The following is a 13,732-nucleotide window of genomic DNA, read 5'->3' as shown; positions in this document are numbered from 1 at the left end:
GATTTGTGCCAGTTAATGTAGTATCCCGAATGTCTACCATACTCCTCTATCAGGAGAAAAACCCTCGGGAGTGTGGTCTCAGGACGAGTGATGTAGAGGAGAACATCATCCGCATATAGGGAAATGCGTTCCTCCTCTTCTCCTTCCGATCGCAATCTAAAACCAGTAATGTCATCGGAGTTTCTGATCTTGCACGCTAGGGATTCCAGTGTGAGGGCAAATAACAGGGGGGGACAAAGGGCATGCCTGTCTCGTTCCCCTTCCAATGGGGAATTCTGAGGAGATGACTCCATTCACCCCAACCGCGGCTGTGGGCCCTGTGTAAAGCAGTTGTACCCACTTGATATAGTTTGGGCCAAACCCAAATCGTCTCAGGGTCTCCATCAAGAATGGCCAGTGCACTGCATCAAAAGCCTTCTCAGCATCCAATGCCAGGAATAAGTGGGGCTCTGGACAATTCATCACTGCGGCAAGCCATATGTGTGCTCTTCTTAGATTATGTCTTGTAGACCTTCCGGGTATGAAGCCGGTCTGATCCATGTGTATTAGTGAAGAGATGACTCTAATCATCCTGGATGCCAGCACACTAGTTAAAGCCTTGACCTCCACGTTTAACAGGGATATCGGCCTATACGAGGAACATTTATCTTTAGGTCTACCCTCTTTATGCATTACTGCTATTTCAGCCCTTCATAGGTCTGGGGGGAGCACCCCTTGCTCTCGGGCCTCTAGGTACATATTTAATAGGTGAGGAGCCAGTACTTCTCGGAAGCTTTTAAAGATTTCGGCCGGGAAACCGTTCGGGCCCGGTGCTTTACCCGGTCTTAGTCTCGCTGATGCAGCAGATATCTCTTTCAATGTGATATCTTCCTCTAGCTCTTCTCGGTCCACTGAGTTTAATACCGGCATGTCTATCCCATTTAGGTATGTAGTAATGGAATCTATTTCTGCCATTGGTCTTGCTCTATAAAATTCTTTGTAATAGCCTGCAAATGTTTCCGCTATGCCTTTATCTTCAGTAGCCCTAGTTCCATTTTGTGTCTCTATTTCTTGGACCCATCTCGCTTCCCTTTCTTTCTTTCCGAGCCATGCCAGAAGCTTCCCACCTTTGTCCCCTGTTTCATACAGTCTACATTGCGTTGCTCTATTGCAGGCCTTTGTCTCTTTCTCTGCTAGCTCCTTATACTCAACTTTTGTTAGCGCTAGTTGTCTCAGTAATGGGCTTGTGGGCGTATGTGTCGCCTTCTTTTCTATCTCTAGAAGTTTGGCCTCCATATCGTCTAATTGCTTATTATGTCTACGTCTTTTTTGGGCAACCAGGTTTTGCGCACTGTCTCTAAGCACTGTCTTGTAGGCTTCCCATAAAATCACTGCCGACTTCACTGACCCTTCATTTTCCTTAAAGTAGAGGTCAGTGTCCAGTCTTAAACCTCTTGCCACTTCTCCATCTTGCATGTCCCATAGATTCAGTCTCCAGCTCTTTCTTTTCTCAGATTTCCCTCCTACAGTGACCAACAGGGGGGGAGTGATCTGACAAACCTCTCACGAGGTATTCCGCTCCTTGTATCTTACCTATTTCCCCGCTGGTGCAAAAATGTAGTCCAAGCGAAAGAAGACCCTATGGGCTCCCGAGAAGTATGAGTATTTTCTTTCACCCGGGTGTCTCCTTCTCCATATATCTGTTAGTCCTAGGGAGGCTGCAAAATCATACAGTGGGGTGCCCTGACCTACTGTCCGTTTTCCCCCTGATCTATCTAGTGTTAGGTCCATTACATCATTAAAATCTCCTCCCAGGATATGTAGGGTGGCGGAAGATAGTAATAGTATCTTTGCACTCTTTTCAAGTAGAGGGGCCTGTAATCTCAGAGGGGCATACGTGCTTATGAGCAGGATTTCTCGTAGTCCCCATACACCTTATACTCCTACAAAGCGTCCGTCCGGGTCGTCCCATCTACGTGTGACCCTAAAGGGGGGAGTCTTGCGAATCAGTATTGCCACCCCTCTAGAACCTGACGTGTACCCTGCATGCGAATGTACTACATAGGGGCCTCTTATTAGAAAAACATATTTTGTACCTTTCAGGTGAGTTTCTTGTAGGAATAATATGTCTGATTTCTGTCGCTTGAAATATTGGGAGACTAGACCTCTTTTAACTTTTATCTCCTAGTCCATTTACGTTCCATGTGAGGACGCTAAATTCCCCTTCACTCTCCAGGAGTGTCGCCCTATTCCTTTGTCTGGAGGTCATCTCGTATATTGGATCGTTTCATTATGGGTACTCAACCAATTGTCACCACCCTGTGCTCTGTAGGGTTTCTTTCTTTTCCTTTGAGATTGAGCTATAACTGCCTGTGTGTTTGAGCTAGTTAGAAAACTTAACATAAACAATATGTAGAACAAACATTGAAAACTAAATACCCCTCGTTCCCCCCCGCCCTACCTCCCATGGGTCCCTGTGAGCTTGTTCTTCCATGTCCCAACCCCACTAGAGTCGGGAGGTCTGTAGCCCTCCCTTCCGCCCCTTATTGTCCCTTACTATGTATAACTATGAAAAATGTTCAAACCACCCCTGGATGCAGGAAAGTGTCTTTTTATGGGTTCAGAGGAGGGCAGAGACGGCTCTCCATCCTTTAACTTTGTAAATCTTGCAGGTGCCCCTCCGATTCTTTAAGTGTCTGTGGGTCTCTTTCAACCTCCACCCTGTCTATGGCTTTCAGCAATGGGTGAGGGGATCTCTCCCCCTGACCAGGCCTTCCATTTGGGGTCTGTTGATCGGCGTCATATTGCTCATTTTGTGACCGGTTCCTTTCATCATAGTTTCCCTCCGAGTCTGTAGTGTCTGCTCTTCCTTCAGCTCTTCTAGGATTTCTCAAGGGCGTATTTCTTCCTGTTCTCTGTCTTCTTCTCCCTCTACGCACCAGGATGGACCACTCCTTGGGTCTCGCCCCCTCAGTTTCTTTAGGTGTCCTGCCAGATTCCGCGGTCTCATCCTTCCTGAGCCGGGGCCGTTCCTCAATCCAGTCCCAGGCGTCCTCGGGGGACTGAAAGAAGAAGGTTTTCCCTTGAAACATAACTTTTAGTTTCGCTGGAAAGAGGAGCATATACCTAAGCTGCAGGCCATGGAGCCTAGCCTTGACCGCGTCAAAGGCACACCTTTGTCTTTGTACCTCTCTAGTATAGTCCGGGAAGACTAGTATCTTCGAGTTTTCATGCCTAATTTCTCCCATCTTTCGGACTTCCGTTAGGATTATGTCTCTATCCTGGTAATTAAGAAAACGGGCTATCACTGGCCTGTGGGGGGGCTTCTGGAGGGGGGGGGTTCCCACCCAGTGCCCTGTGGGCTCTCTCTATTATGAAGCATGTCGACAACTTTTCCAGCAGTAGGGTCTTCTTCAGCTATTTCATGAGGAAGCCGTTCATGTCCGTTCCTTCTATCCCTTCAGCAAATCCCACAAAACTGAGATTATTACGGCGAGCTCTATTTTCTGTGTCCTCGAGACGCCACATTACGTCTTTGTTAATTACTTTGAGCTCCGCTACTTCCTTCCTTAGGCTTCTGACAGTGTCCTCTACATCTGATATGCGTGCCTTCGTTCCTCAAGGGCACCCCTAGAGGCCTGTATCGCCAGTAGGAGCGCGTTGTTGTCTGGTGCAGGCGCGGCCTCCACAACCAAGACTGGCGGGGTAACCACTTTTGTGTATCTGTCCATTTTGCCCTGGCGGGGTGTTTTGGGGTTTTTGTCTCGTGCCATCCAGTGTCTGCGTCCGCGAGGCCGTTCCGGGCCGTGGATCCTGGGTCTGGCGCTATCGCTATCCTCTGACACTGTCTATTCAAAACACTACTGAGTCTGTCGCAGCTGAGGCCGCCAGGCCTCTTCAAACTTTGCAGTGTATAGTTTGCACCCCTCCCTCCTGTTCCTGGGGGCTTCCTCAGGCCTTACTTCTCAGTGGGAGGAGGGTCCCACCCAAGGCTGCATTCTCCAAGTCCACCTTTCTCTTATGTCCTAGTCAAGCATTCATGATCAGCTCCCGTAGTCACTTCATACCGAATCTCATGGTGGTGGGGGGGGGGGGTCTTCTGTCGATATCACCCTCCGCTCCACTTGTGTCTAGTTGCGCTCTCACATCAGTCGATCATACATTCCCCGTTGGGAGCATTCTTCACTCGCCCCCTGGACCGGGCACTTTCAAGTTCTGATCGGGGAGGTGATATTTCTTTGGTCTGTTCCAGGGCGCCTCAGTTAGCATCATGCACTTTTCTGTCCCTCTATCCCTTCCAGGGCCTCCTAGTTGAATCTCTCTTCTTTGCCCCAGGATGTCGTAGGGCACGGTCCGCTGTCCACCCGAAGCGCGGCCACCCTGTTTGACCGCCGGAGCCGCTGGACTGCACCAGCCACTCGTCGGCTCCCCTCCACAAGGCCCGGTCAGCACCGCCGCGGCCGCGCTCGGCTCCACTGACCCAGGTAGGGTATGGGACCCTCTCCGTTGCCCCAGGGGCCGGTCGTTCATTCCCCCGTCTCGGGGTCCTCCTCAGTTCCGGGGCCCAGGCCTATTTCGCCTCTCTTCCCCACTGCGCAGCCGGAGACGATATCTGCGCCTCGCCCAGCACAGCTTTTGCAACCTCAACTTCGGGCCGTTGCAGAACACTCAGGAGCCTTCAAACTTCACTCCAGTCCCTTTCCCGGTGGGGTGTCTCGGCGGGTGTCCCAGGCCCCAGGCGTCGGGATCTGCCGACACCCCCGCACTCGGGCTCCTCCGCTCCGCTATCTCCTCCCTCTACGGGCTGCTTTAGACAGGCCCAACCTGTCTTTTCCCTGGTTCCGTCTCGAGAGGCTGTTCTCAGTTTCTCGGCCGACCTCGCAGGATCTAAGGGGATCGGAGGGTATAGGGACCCTTCTCTCCTTCGCAGGCGGTCCCGGAGGGGCAATTACTGCCTGCAGGATCTCTTTTTCTGGAGGCCGTCTCGGAGCCCAGCAAGACGCATCCGACTACGGCGCCATCTTGGCTCCTCCGTTGTGTTGGCATGTTCAAGCGGCTTGTTCACATCCGAAGGTTATCGCTTGATATCTTGTTTTCACTCTGAGGAATTTTTAGGTATTTAATAAATATCAACTCTGGTTTCTTTTTAGTTGCCTTTGTGGATGCAGGTGGTTCATATATTTTTTGTTGCCATGTTTGCCTTAAAAGATCTTTCTGAGTTTTGCCACATAGAAGGTGGAATTCTTAATAGAAGTGGAATTCTTACACATGCATTGACTGTGCTTGACCAGGCATGAATTGTAGCACTTGAAAAGTACTTTACTAGGCAAGCATATCCAGGCCCTAGAGTTGTAATAGCATCCAAAAGAATGAGTGAACGAAATTGTCAACTAATAAGCAAGAAGAGAATGAATATAAGCCGGGAAGAGAATTATGTGGACGTGCTAGTATTGAGCTGCACGTAGGAGCTGTACTCCAAGTTCCAGGAGTCCCAGGATGATTTGTGGAGCAGGGGAGGGGCTGCCACAACATTATGCCTGGAGGCCCTTATCAGGCCCGCAGGCTCCCGCAGCACAGGCCACGCTAGTATCGAGCTGCAGGAGCCTCAGCATCATTTGTGGAGTGAGGAGGGGCCGCCACAACATCACACCCGGAGGCGCTTATCAGGCCTGAAGGTTCCCGCAGTGCAGGACGCACCCTGGCAAAGCCTGGGCCAAGGGCGAGCCCGTCCGTGCCTGTCAGTCTCTGGAAGAGGCTGGGCTGGGCCACCCCATTGGCTTAGTGGTGGACATTACGGGACTTTATACAATGAACGGTGAGCAGTCTTTCTTTCTATATTCTTTAAAATTCCTGGGGCCGGTTATGGGCCGGGAGTGTCATATTACTGTCAAGGACGTCCTTAAAAGTTTGAAATGTAAAGATGGGAAAGCGTGAATCTCCACCGAAGGCGTCTACTACTATGGATGCCTTTTTGGTAAGGGCTATTTGAAAAAAATGAGGCACACCCCTTAACCCTAGAACCTGGGTCGTAAAATAAGAAAAATAAACAATGGCCCGATAGTGGGAAGTAACACCCTTGACTTCCTGGGAAAAAAACTTCAAACGATCTTCAACCATGTGCAAATTTTGTCAACAATTCATATTTTATTATATAATAGGTGCATATTTCTTTAGTAAAAAACAGTCATTCTTATACTTTGAATTCAATCATCATGGTGCTCCTAAAGTGACGGCGCAGTGAAAGTGAATGAAGTGAAAATTGTTTGTGCAAATATGTTCCATACAATATATTCAAGATGTGGTTAAAACATAAGTTTTGTGCGATCTTCCATAGATGGACTCCTATTACGCCAGAAGTCCCTTTTTTAGTCTCTCAAAAAAAATCCACAATACCAAAATGTCAACATTTTTACCCCATTTGTGTAGATTAATCTCTCCGGGGTCTTCATCAGGACTGTCAATTTGCTATAGGTAGAACCAGTCAATCATTGTATTCGGTCTTAGGGTAATGTGGCTGGGGTGTTGCTGGACTCTTTCAGAAGCCCTATTCATACTGGTCCCCCACCTTTAATCGTGGTTTTGCGCTGAGTTTCTTTTACCAGTCCCCCCGATTTGTGCAGGTCTTCATCCTCGTTCTAATTCTCGGTGTGTTCGGGGAGGGTGGAAGGTAACAAGGGCAGCTGATTCTGCAATCTGCCCAGTATCGGTTTTAGCCAATAGGTTTACCCTTTTATCCAACTTAGATGCCTGTGATTGACTGGGGGAGGACTTTTTGAGGAAACTCAGACAAGCAGTGCGGAATCACGGGTTGTCGTGACTAAGGTGGCAATAAGGTCTAATACAGAGGCTTCAGGTCTGGGGGTGCAGGTAGCATGCATATTGGGGAACTCTTTTAGGATTGTTAGCTTGAATGTGGCAGGGATCGCAGGGAAATTTGGAGACCCTCATTGGCTGAAATTCATCAGGGACTTTGAGATAATTTCCCTGCAAGACACCTGGGCTGTTGAGAACTCTTTTTTTCCTGCAGGGTTACAAGACTTTTTTCACTCCATCCATGTGTGCACGGACAGGCAGAACAAAGGGTGGGTTGAATATGTTTGTCTCTTTGGCTGTCAGAGTGAGGATAGAGGCCCTAAGCCCTGGCGCATAGACTCTACAGGCTGTGCATTTTTTCATAAGGAGGTAATGAATTGGTAGTAATTAACTACTATAATGCTAGACATTCTGCTCTGGAGATGTGTAATGTGCAGCTGTTGTGATCCTTTATTGAATACACAGTGAGACCCGGGTTATCAGCTTTCTCATGGTGGCAGGGGATTTTAATGTACATTTGTGCAATGGAGGAGGTGTAAGGGGGACTTTTGGGAAGGATTGACCTCTCTTGTCTGGGCCCCATTTGGAACACACTCATCTGGGTTCCAATCTGAACTCTTGAAAGCATTATCCAGGGCAAAGGGCAATTTTAATGCTACGTTCAAGGAAAGAGGCTGTGAATCTGTTATTCATTTCATCTTTCTATCTACCCCCTTGATGTCCCTTGTGTCTGAGTTCTGGATACCGTTAAGCAAGTTTAGTGATCACACCCCTGTGTGTCTTTCACTCTGTTGGTCATCGGTTACTATTAGACCTAGGTTGTGGGAGAGGGAGGTTTTTAAACCGGGCATTCAGGGGAGGAGACTTTAGTGAACTGAGGTTGCCCAAGAGGATTGGTTGCAAACCCTATTCTGTAGGTGTGAGGAGGAGCTTGCTATTTGTGTTTTGCCAGCCAGTGACCCAGACACGATTCTAAGTTATTTTTCGAGAATTTCTCATATAGTGTCTGATCTCTTGGTAGTCCCATCAATTGGCCAGTGTAGAAGCGACCCCAGATGGTTTGACCCAGGCTGCTCTATGGCGCTAAGGGATTAAAGTGGGCCTTGAGTAAGAAGCCAGAGACCCTACCCTGGTAAAAAACTGCCATAGGAGGTACAAAATAGAACAGGTTAGGTGTAAACAGGAGGCGAGGCAAGAAATCTCTGTGGATTTGACTGATTCTAGGACCCTGAAGTGTTCTGCCAAGTTCTGGGATCTTATTAATGGCCCCTTTTTTGCCCTGGACTTGACTGAATCTGTGGAGGCTAATATAACAGAAGATTCCTGGATGGTCTATTTGGAGGAAATATATGGCTGCGCCTCAATTGATAATGCGGGTAGGGCCTGCAAACTGGAGGGAAAAGCTAAGCTTTTTAAAAGGGGCGATGAGGTTAAGAAAGAGAATGGAGTGTGAATTTTACTCAGTATAGGCAGTGGGTAAAGCACTGTATTGCTGTGTGTTTTAACAGTTTAAATGTGCATGGGTTTTATGTGGTATGATTTTAATGTTTTGATATATTTATTTGTGCTTTTATGGTTAAGTTTTTAAAACTGAATAAAACTTATGAAACTGAAATGTTAAATGTGTGAACAAGAAGGTAAAAAGGCTCGTTTTAAAAGGACTAGCAAGGTATGTTTCCTAAGTGATTGCAGAAGAGAGTTCCATTTCTCAAGTCCTTTATCAGGAAATAATTTCTGTGGCTGAAATATGAGTGTGAAGGTCTAAGACCAGAAGGTGTAGAACTTTCTAAGCATAGTGTTCGTTTTAGCTGATGAACCCACTTTTCAGGGGACCGCCTAGGTTGGCTTCATCAGGCATAAGGCAGTAGATCTACTGGCGACCGCATCCTTTGGCCCATATTTCTTTAGGAACACACCCAACCCTTTTCTCCTGCAGTATAGAACTGTGCAGAAACCAAAATTATTAATAATAACGTTTATTCCGATCCACCCAGTATGTGTTTTTCCAGACCCTGTTACATTTTTGCCACCTTGATGTAAACTCCTGTATCTGAATTAAGCACTTGTCATTTGTAAGTGTTTCCACAGCCTTCTAGGGTGGATGCAAAGGAATTTGTGTGACTGTAGTGAATGTCTGCCAATAAGAGTCTCCTCTTGCCTTACACCTTAAAACTCTGCCAGAAAGGTCTCCAGGCTTTCAACATGGCTCAAAGGCTTGCAAGAGATGGTAACCTTAAGGAGCCAAATGACGAGGAACACCAAATAACTAAGTTTGTTAAAGTCCCTTCTCAGGTGTTGGATCCTTCCGAAATGTGACACCTTAAGAATGTGTTCTTGCTGCTTATTAGTTTTTTGGCCCCTTGTTATGCTCGAGGTGGGGATGCTAAGGTTTTCCACGAGCATGTCCTGTATCCAGCAGAGTTATTCCTGGTAGTTAATATGATCGAGAATAATAAAGGGGGTAGCTGTGGGTAGCTCCAACCATAATGAGTCTCATGACATCGTATACGTGCCACAATGAATTACCGCTCGCCCCTTGGATATGAAGTTGGATGTACAGGCATCTTTGTTACTGGTATTAACTTACCTTTCTTTCCTTTGCTGCAGGGATGCAATGGGAGTTGTGCTTCACAAAGATTCCAAATGGTATCAGCAGTGGAAAGATTTCAAGGACAACAACGTGGTTTTCAACAGTAAGTCATTTCTTTGATAATGTATGAGCAGCTCTGGAATAATATAGAAGGCTTACCTTATGCTCTGGTCCATTTGATCTCTTGAATGAGATACAAATATTTCAGACCTAGTTATCGTGACTTCTTAGTAGCACAGACCTCTGTGGTATTCTACCCCAGCATGGAACATTTCCTTGTCTCAACATTTATATTGATATCTATAATTTGTTTTAAACCATTATCAAGTTAACATGTTCTGACAGTAGGGCTGATAGCTGATGCAGCAATTCTCTCAAAGTTAATGGACAAATCATCCATAATAAATTAGATTTTATGATCCTCATCCCAGAGATTTAACCCCATTGTGCTCTTGTTCTCCTGCCTGATATGGATTCTGTTGCCAGCGGAAAGAAGAGACGTATTACAAAGAGCACACCAGCTGTGTTATCCTCTTCTGTTAAAATTAGCCCGTAAGGACTCATTAACAAATGACAAGCATCCTAGCACTCTGTGCTATCTAGTCAGCTTCATCATTGTGGACATATGTTGACCTTACCAACCCTTTCCCAAAAACGTTGCCTATCATTTCAGGTTATTCTTTTTCTACATCCAAGCAAGTCAGCACCGATGACTTCCGGACGCTTCATCTGATAGAGAAGGTTCACTATTCTGGTGTTATAACATTCCTAATGCCTATGCATGAACACCTCATTTTCATTTTTGGGTAAACAACTAGAACAGAGAAAGAATTGGAATTAGTTTCAACCAGTATCTTTGCACCACGTTACAAGTAGACTTAGGCAGCCCCATGAATTGATGTAGCTGGCAGAGATATCAACAAAATAGCATTAGTCAGTATCTTATAATATCCCATTTTATTGGTAATCTACACTTATACATGTAATTCAGTATAGCAAGGTAGTTAAACATCAGACTTTTAAATTCATTGCTTTCGCCCATCACATTTCGTTCCAGTCCGACCATTCTTTGCTGAGCCAGACGTGTGGCTACTTGTGCACAGCCTTCTTCCTTTACAGTATTGTCTTAAAATAAACTATGCACCTTTGGGTTGGATGGATTCACAGAGATCGGAAACCTTTGAATCATTATTGCCCAGTTTACAAATTCTCCTTCAGCTTATCATCAGTTCTTGTGCATTTGCCTTCCTTTGTTAGGGTTCACTCGGACATATCTTCTATACCGCTGTTAAATTGCGACTTGCTTGTTCTCATTTAAGATAATCAATACAGTGTCAAGAGAAGCACATTTGTAGCAAGGTTTTCCTCTTTTATTGGTTGTGGGCCAAGGAAGGCATGTCTAAATGTTATTGCTGGCATGGCCAGAAATCAAGACCATAACCTCTGGAGGAAGCCAGCATTAATATTTTCTTAAGAGGCAATGCTGGTGTTAATGATGATCAGAGGATTAATCACCCTGCATTTGGGTCACTCATGGTGTTTCCCTGGTTAGAATCTTTGCAATTCCACCTGTGTCAATTACGTTCTTCTCTGTACACCAAATGAGCAAACTGAAATGTAGCGTTTCTCGGGATAGTTTTAATGTGTGACAGTCCCTCTCACGCTCTTTATTAGAAATTGGTTCCAGACCTTCAGCGTTCCAGTGATCCCAATCAGGCAATAATAGTATTTGCCCTTGTCGTTAGGCAGTGCACCATACAGGTTGTCAACCAAATGAGTTCCAATGTCAAAGCTAGCATTGACTTCAGGTCCCTGTTCCCTAGCAATCCTTCAGGTGACACATCAATCATGCTTTAGCAGTTTTCCGTACTTTTGACTATTGTAAAATTGTTCCTGGCTTGACACCCAGTGGAATCAAGAGCTTTGTACATCTACTGTCTCACAGGTTCCTTCTTTACGCTGTTCTAGATCTATGTCATATTTGATCCTCTTAAAACTTAGGAGACTACGTATTCATATCAAGTGCAAACTTTTGCACAACACTTTCCCATACCTTGCCCATCTGTCTTACTACATATGCATGTTGCTTAGGGAGAAGATTCCTGATCAGCAATAGGTGTCATCACTCAAACTGGACGTGTGTTCTTCCCTCTAGCAATCTTTTCTCCTAGTTAATTTCATCATCTTATTACCCAGTAGCATCAATACTATGTCGAAACTAGCCCCAGATATTGCAGTCCAAAATCTCCCTTCTCCCCGTTCAACTTCATTGTTTCCAGGTTAACCCTACTACACTTCCCACACTAGCTATATCAGTAGTTGCTCCATTGCCATCCATCCAACCTATATGGATCCAGATTTGGGCTGCTTCAGTCCTACAAGCAATATATTTTGCATTACTTTACTTAGTTGCTGAGTCACTCTCGAACGATGAATGTTATCTTGTGCTTATCAACTTTCAAGTTGACTCGCTTACTCCTACGCGGCATGATGAGCTGGTATCGAAGTCTGTCAAGCCCGTGGTACTTGAGAGCAGTTTACCTCAACATGTTTCTAGACAACTGTTGCTTGAGATCTGCTGTAAATACAGATAAGGGCAAGTGATAAGGGGTGAACTGCAGCTAAAACCGTGGAATTACCAAATGTAGTGACCCTTTAGGTAAAGGAAAGCCGGTCTTTCATTTTGTTTCTTATACTGACTGAGATGGGTCTGGCCTGAAACATCTTACAATTGACTCCTCAGAGGGGCAGTTCGGGAAGTTCTGAGTTGTTGCCTGTTACGAGCATTGGCGTGGGGATATTCGATGGTGCCCACATCACTGTAGTCTACCATCTGTTCAGGCTGTGCTGTTATTTAAAAAAAAATACAAATATATTTAAAAAAAAATACAATTTGATTCCTCAGAGGGACATCCATCTGTTCTCTGGCTTTCTTGGTCCACTATGTCGTAGCCACCATAGCTCATCCCACCTAGGGCAAAGTTCATTTATACTCCCGTCCAGAGAGATCAACAGTCATTTAACAGTCATTCTGTCAAAGTACAGGATGTGTATTATATATTTTAACCACTGGTTCTTTCCATTTTCACAATTTACTTTGCACTATGCGAAGCCTATCGAGGGGTATGGAAAGTACTTTATGAAGATGAAACATTGCCAGTGACACAGGATGCTAGTTTACAGCGTTAAAGTGGGTTGCTTTTGACTCAAGTAACTCGTGCGCTACAGCACTAAACACCCAGCACCTGCACATATGAGAACATTTTCGCTTTGTTTCCTTTTCAGGATTCTTTGAAATTAAAATGAAGTACGATGAAAGTGATAATGCACTTGTCCGGGCATCGAGGACTATTACGGATAAAGTCTCCGACTTGATAGGTAAGTTCTTGTGCCTTTTTGCACTATGTATGTGTAGATATACATGCAGAAAGTGGATACGATACGTTTGTTATTTCTAGCAAAAAGGCATCACTTGTGTTTTGTTCTTACTCTGTTCTCCAAGAGCTTTTAAATGCCTGAGGTCGCTTACATATTAGTTAATTAAATGGTATTGTTATTTTTTTTACAATTAATACTGATTTGCAGAAATGTGGTACGATTTCAAGCTACCTGTTTGAAGTTGAAGGCTACAGTCTTCAAAGTATGCTTACCTCTGTATGTTTCAATGAAACAGTACACAACGATGGAGCCCATGTGTCACACAGGATCATGTCCAAACATTCAAATGTTGCAATACACAGTGGAACGTCACAAAACTAAAAAAACAAGTGCCCTCTTTTCCAGTAATGCCATTTAACAGTTGAATACATACATTGTTTTTGCAGAACTACACATGACTGCTAATGGAAGCATTCATGAATAGTGTTTTTAAAGTGTTTTTCCGGTAATCAATAATCTCTGGATACTGTGCCCATCTTTGTTAAATCTTGTGTGTCACAACAGTATTTGTTTTGTTACGTGCCTCTGTGCATAACAGTTCTTAACTTTTGTAGCGTTAGAGTGACCTTAATGTTGGATCTCATCTCTTTGAATGACCCGAGTCATTTTAGCCAAAGGTCTTTTCCAGCATCTAAAAATCTCCCAATCTGCATTTTCCACAAAACACCTGAGCTTGTCCTGTTTCCTCTACTGAGGCCAAATGTGCTTTTTTACTTAGACACAGAATATGCGGCTCTGTCCCTTTGTAGACTTGAAAATTGTTCACCGTAGAGACCTACCCCGACTTCAGTGGCAGTGCACTGGGTAGATTTCTCTTCTCCAAGAACCTTCAGTATCTTTACAGTCCCATCCCAACGATAGAATGTAGAACCTTTAGTTTTAGGCTTTGCAGTGGTCAGCTGCCAAACCCAA

General features: G+C 45.2%; 1 protein-coding gene across 2 annotated transcripts in view; it reads left to right on the top strand.

Annotated features, from left to right (window-relative positions):
- The window catches only part of TIMM44 (translocase of inner mitochondrial membrane 44), a 121,813-nt gene that overhangs the window by 49,564 nt on the left and 58,517 nt on the right, over positions 1-13,732 (top strand). For both annotated transcript variants that reach the window (XM_069216762.1, XM_069216763.1), the window contains exons 7-8: positions 9,400-9,485; positions 12,668-12,760. In XM_069216762.1, coding sequence (XP_069072863.1) covers positions 9,400-9,485; positions 12,668-12,760 — 179 coding nt within the window. The remainder of the gene's footprint in view (positions 1-9,399; positions 9,486-12,667; positions 12,761-13,732) is intronic.

Source organism: Pleurodeles waltl, chromosome 12 (assembly GCF_031143425.1).
Source record: "Pleurodeles waltl isolate 20211129_DDA chromosome 12, aPleWal1.hap1.20221129, whole genome shotgun sequence".
Lineage (NCBI taxonomy): Eukaryota > Metazoa > Chordata > Amphibia > Caudata > Salamandridae > Pleurodeles > Pleurodeles waltl.
The sequence above is the reverse complement of the archived record's forward strand: the minus strand, read 5'-3'. Positions and strand labels throughout refer to the sequence as shown.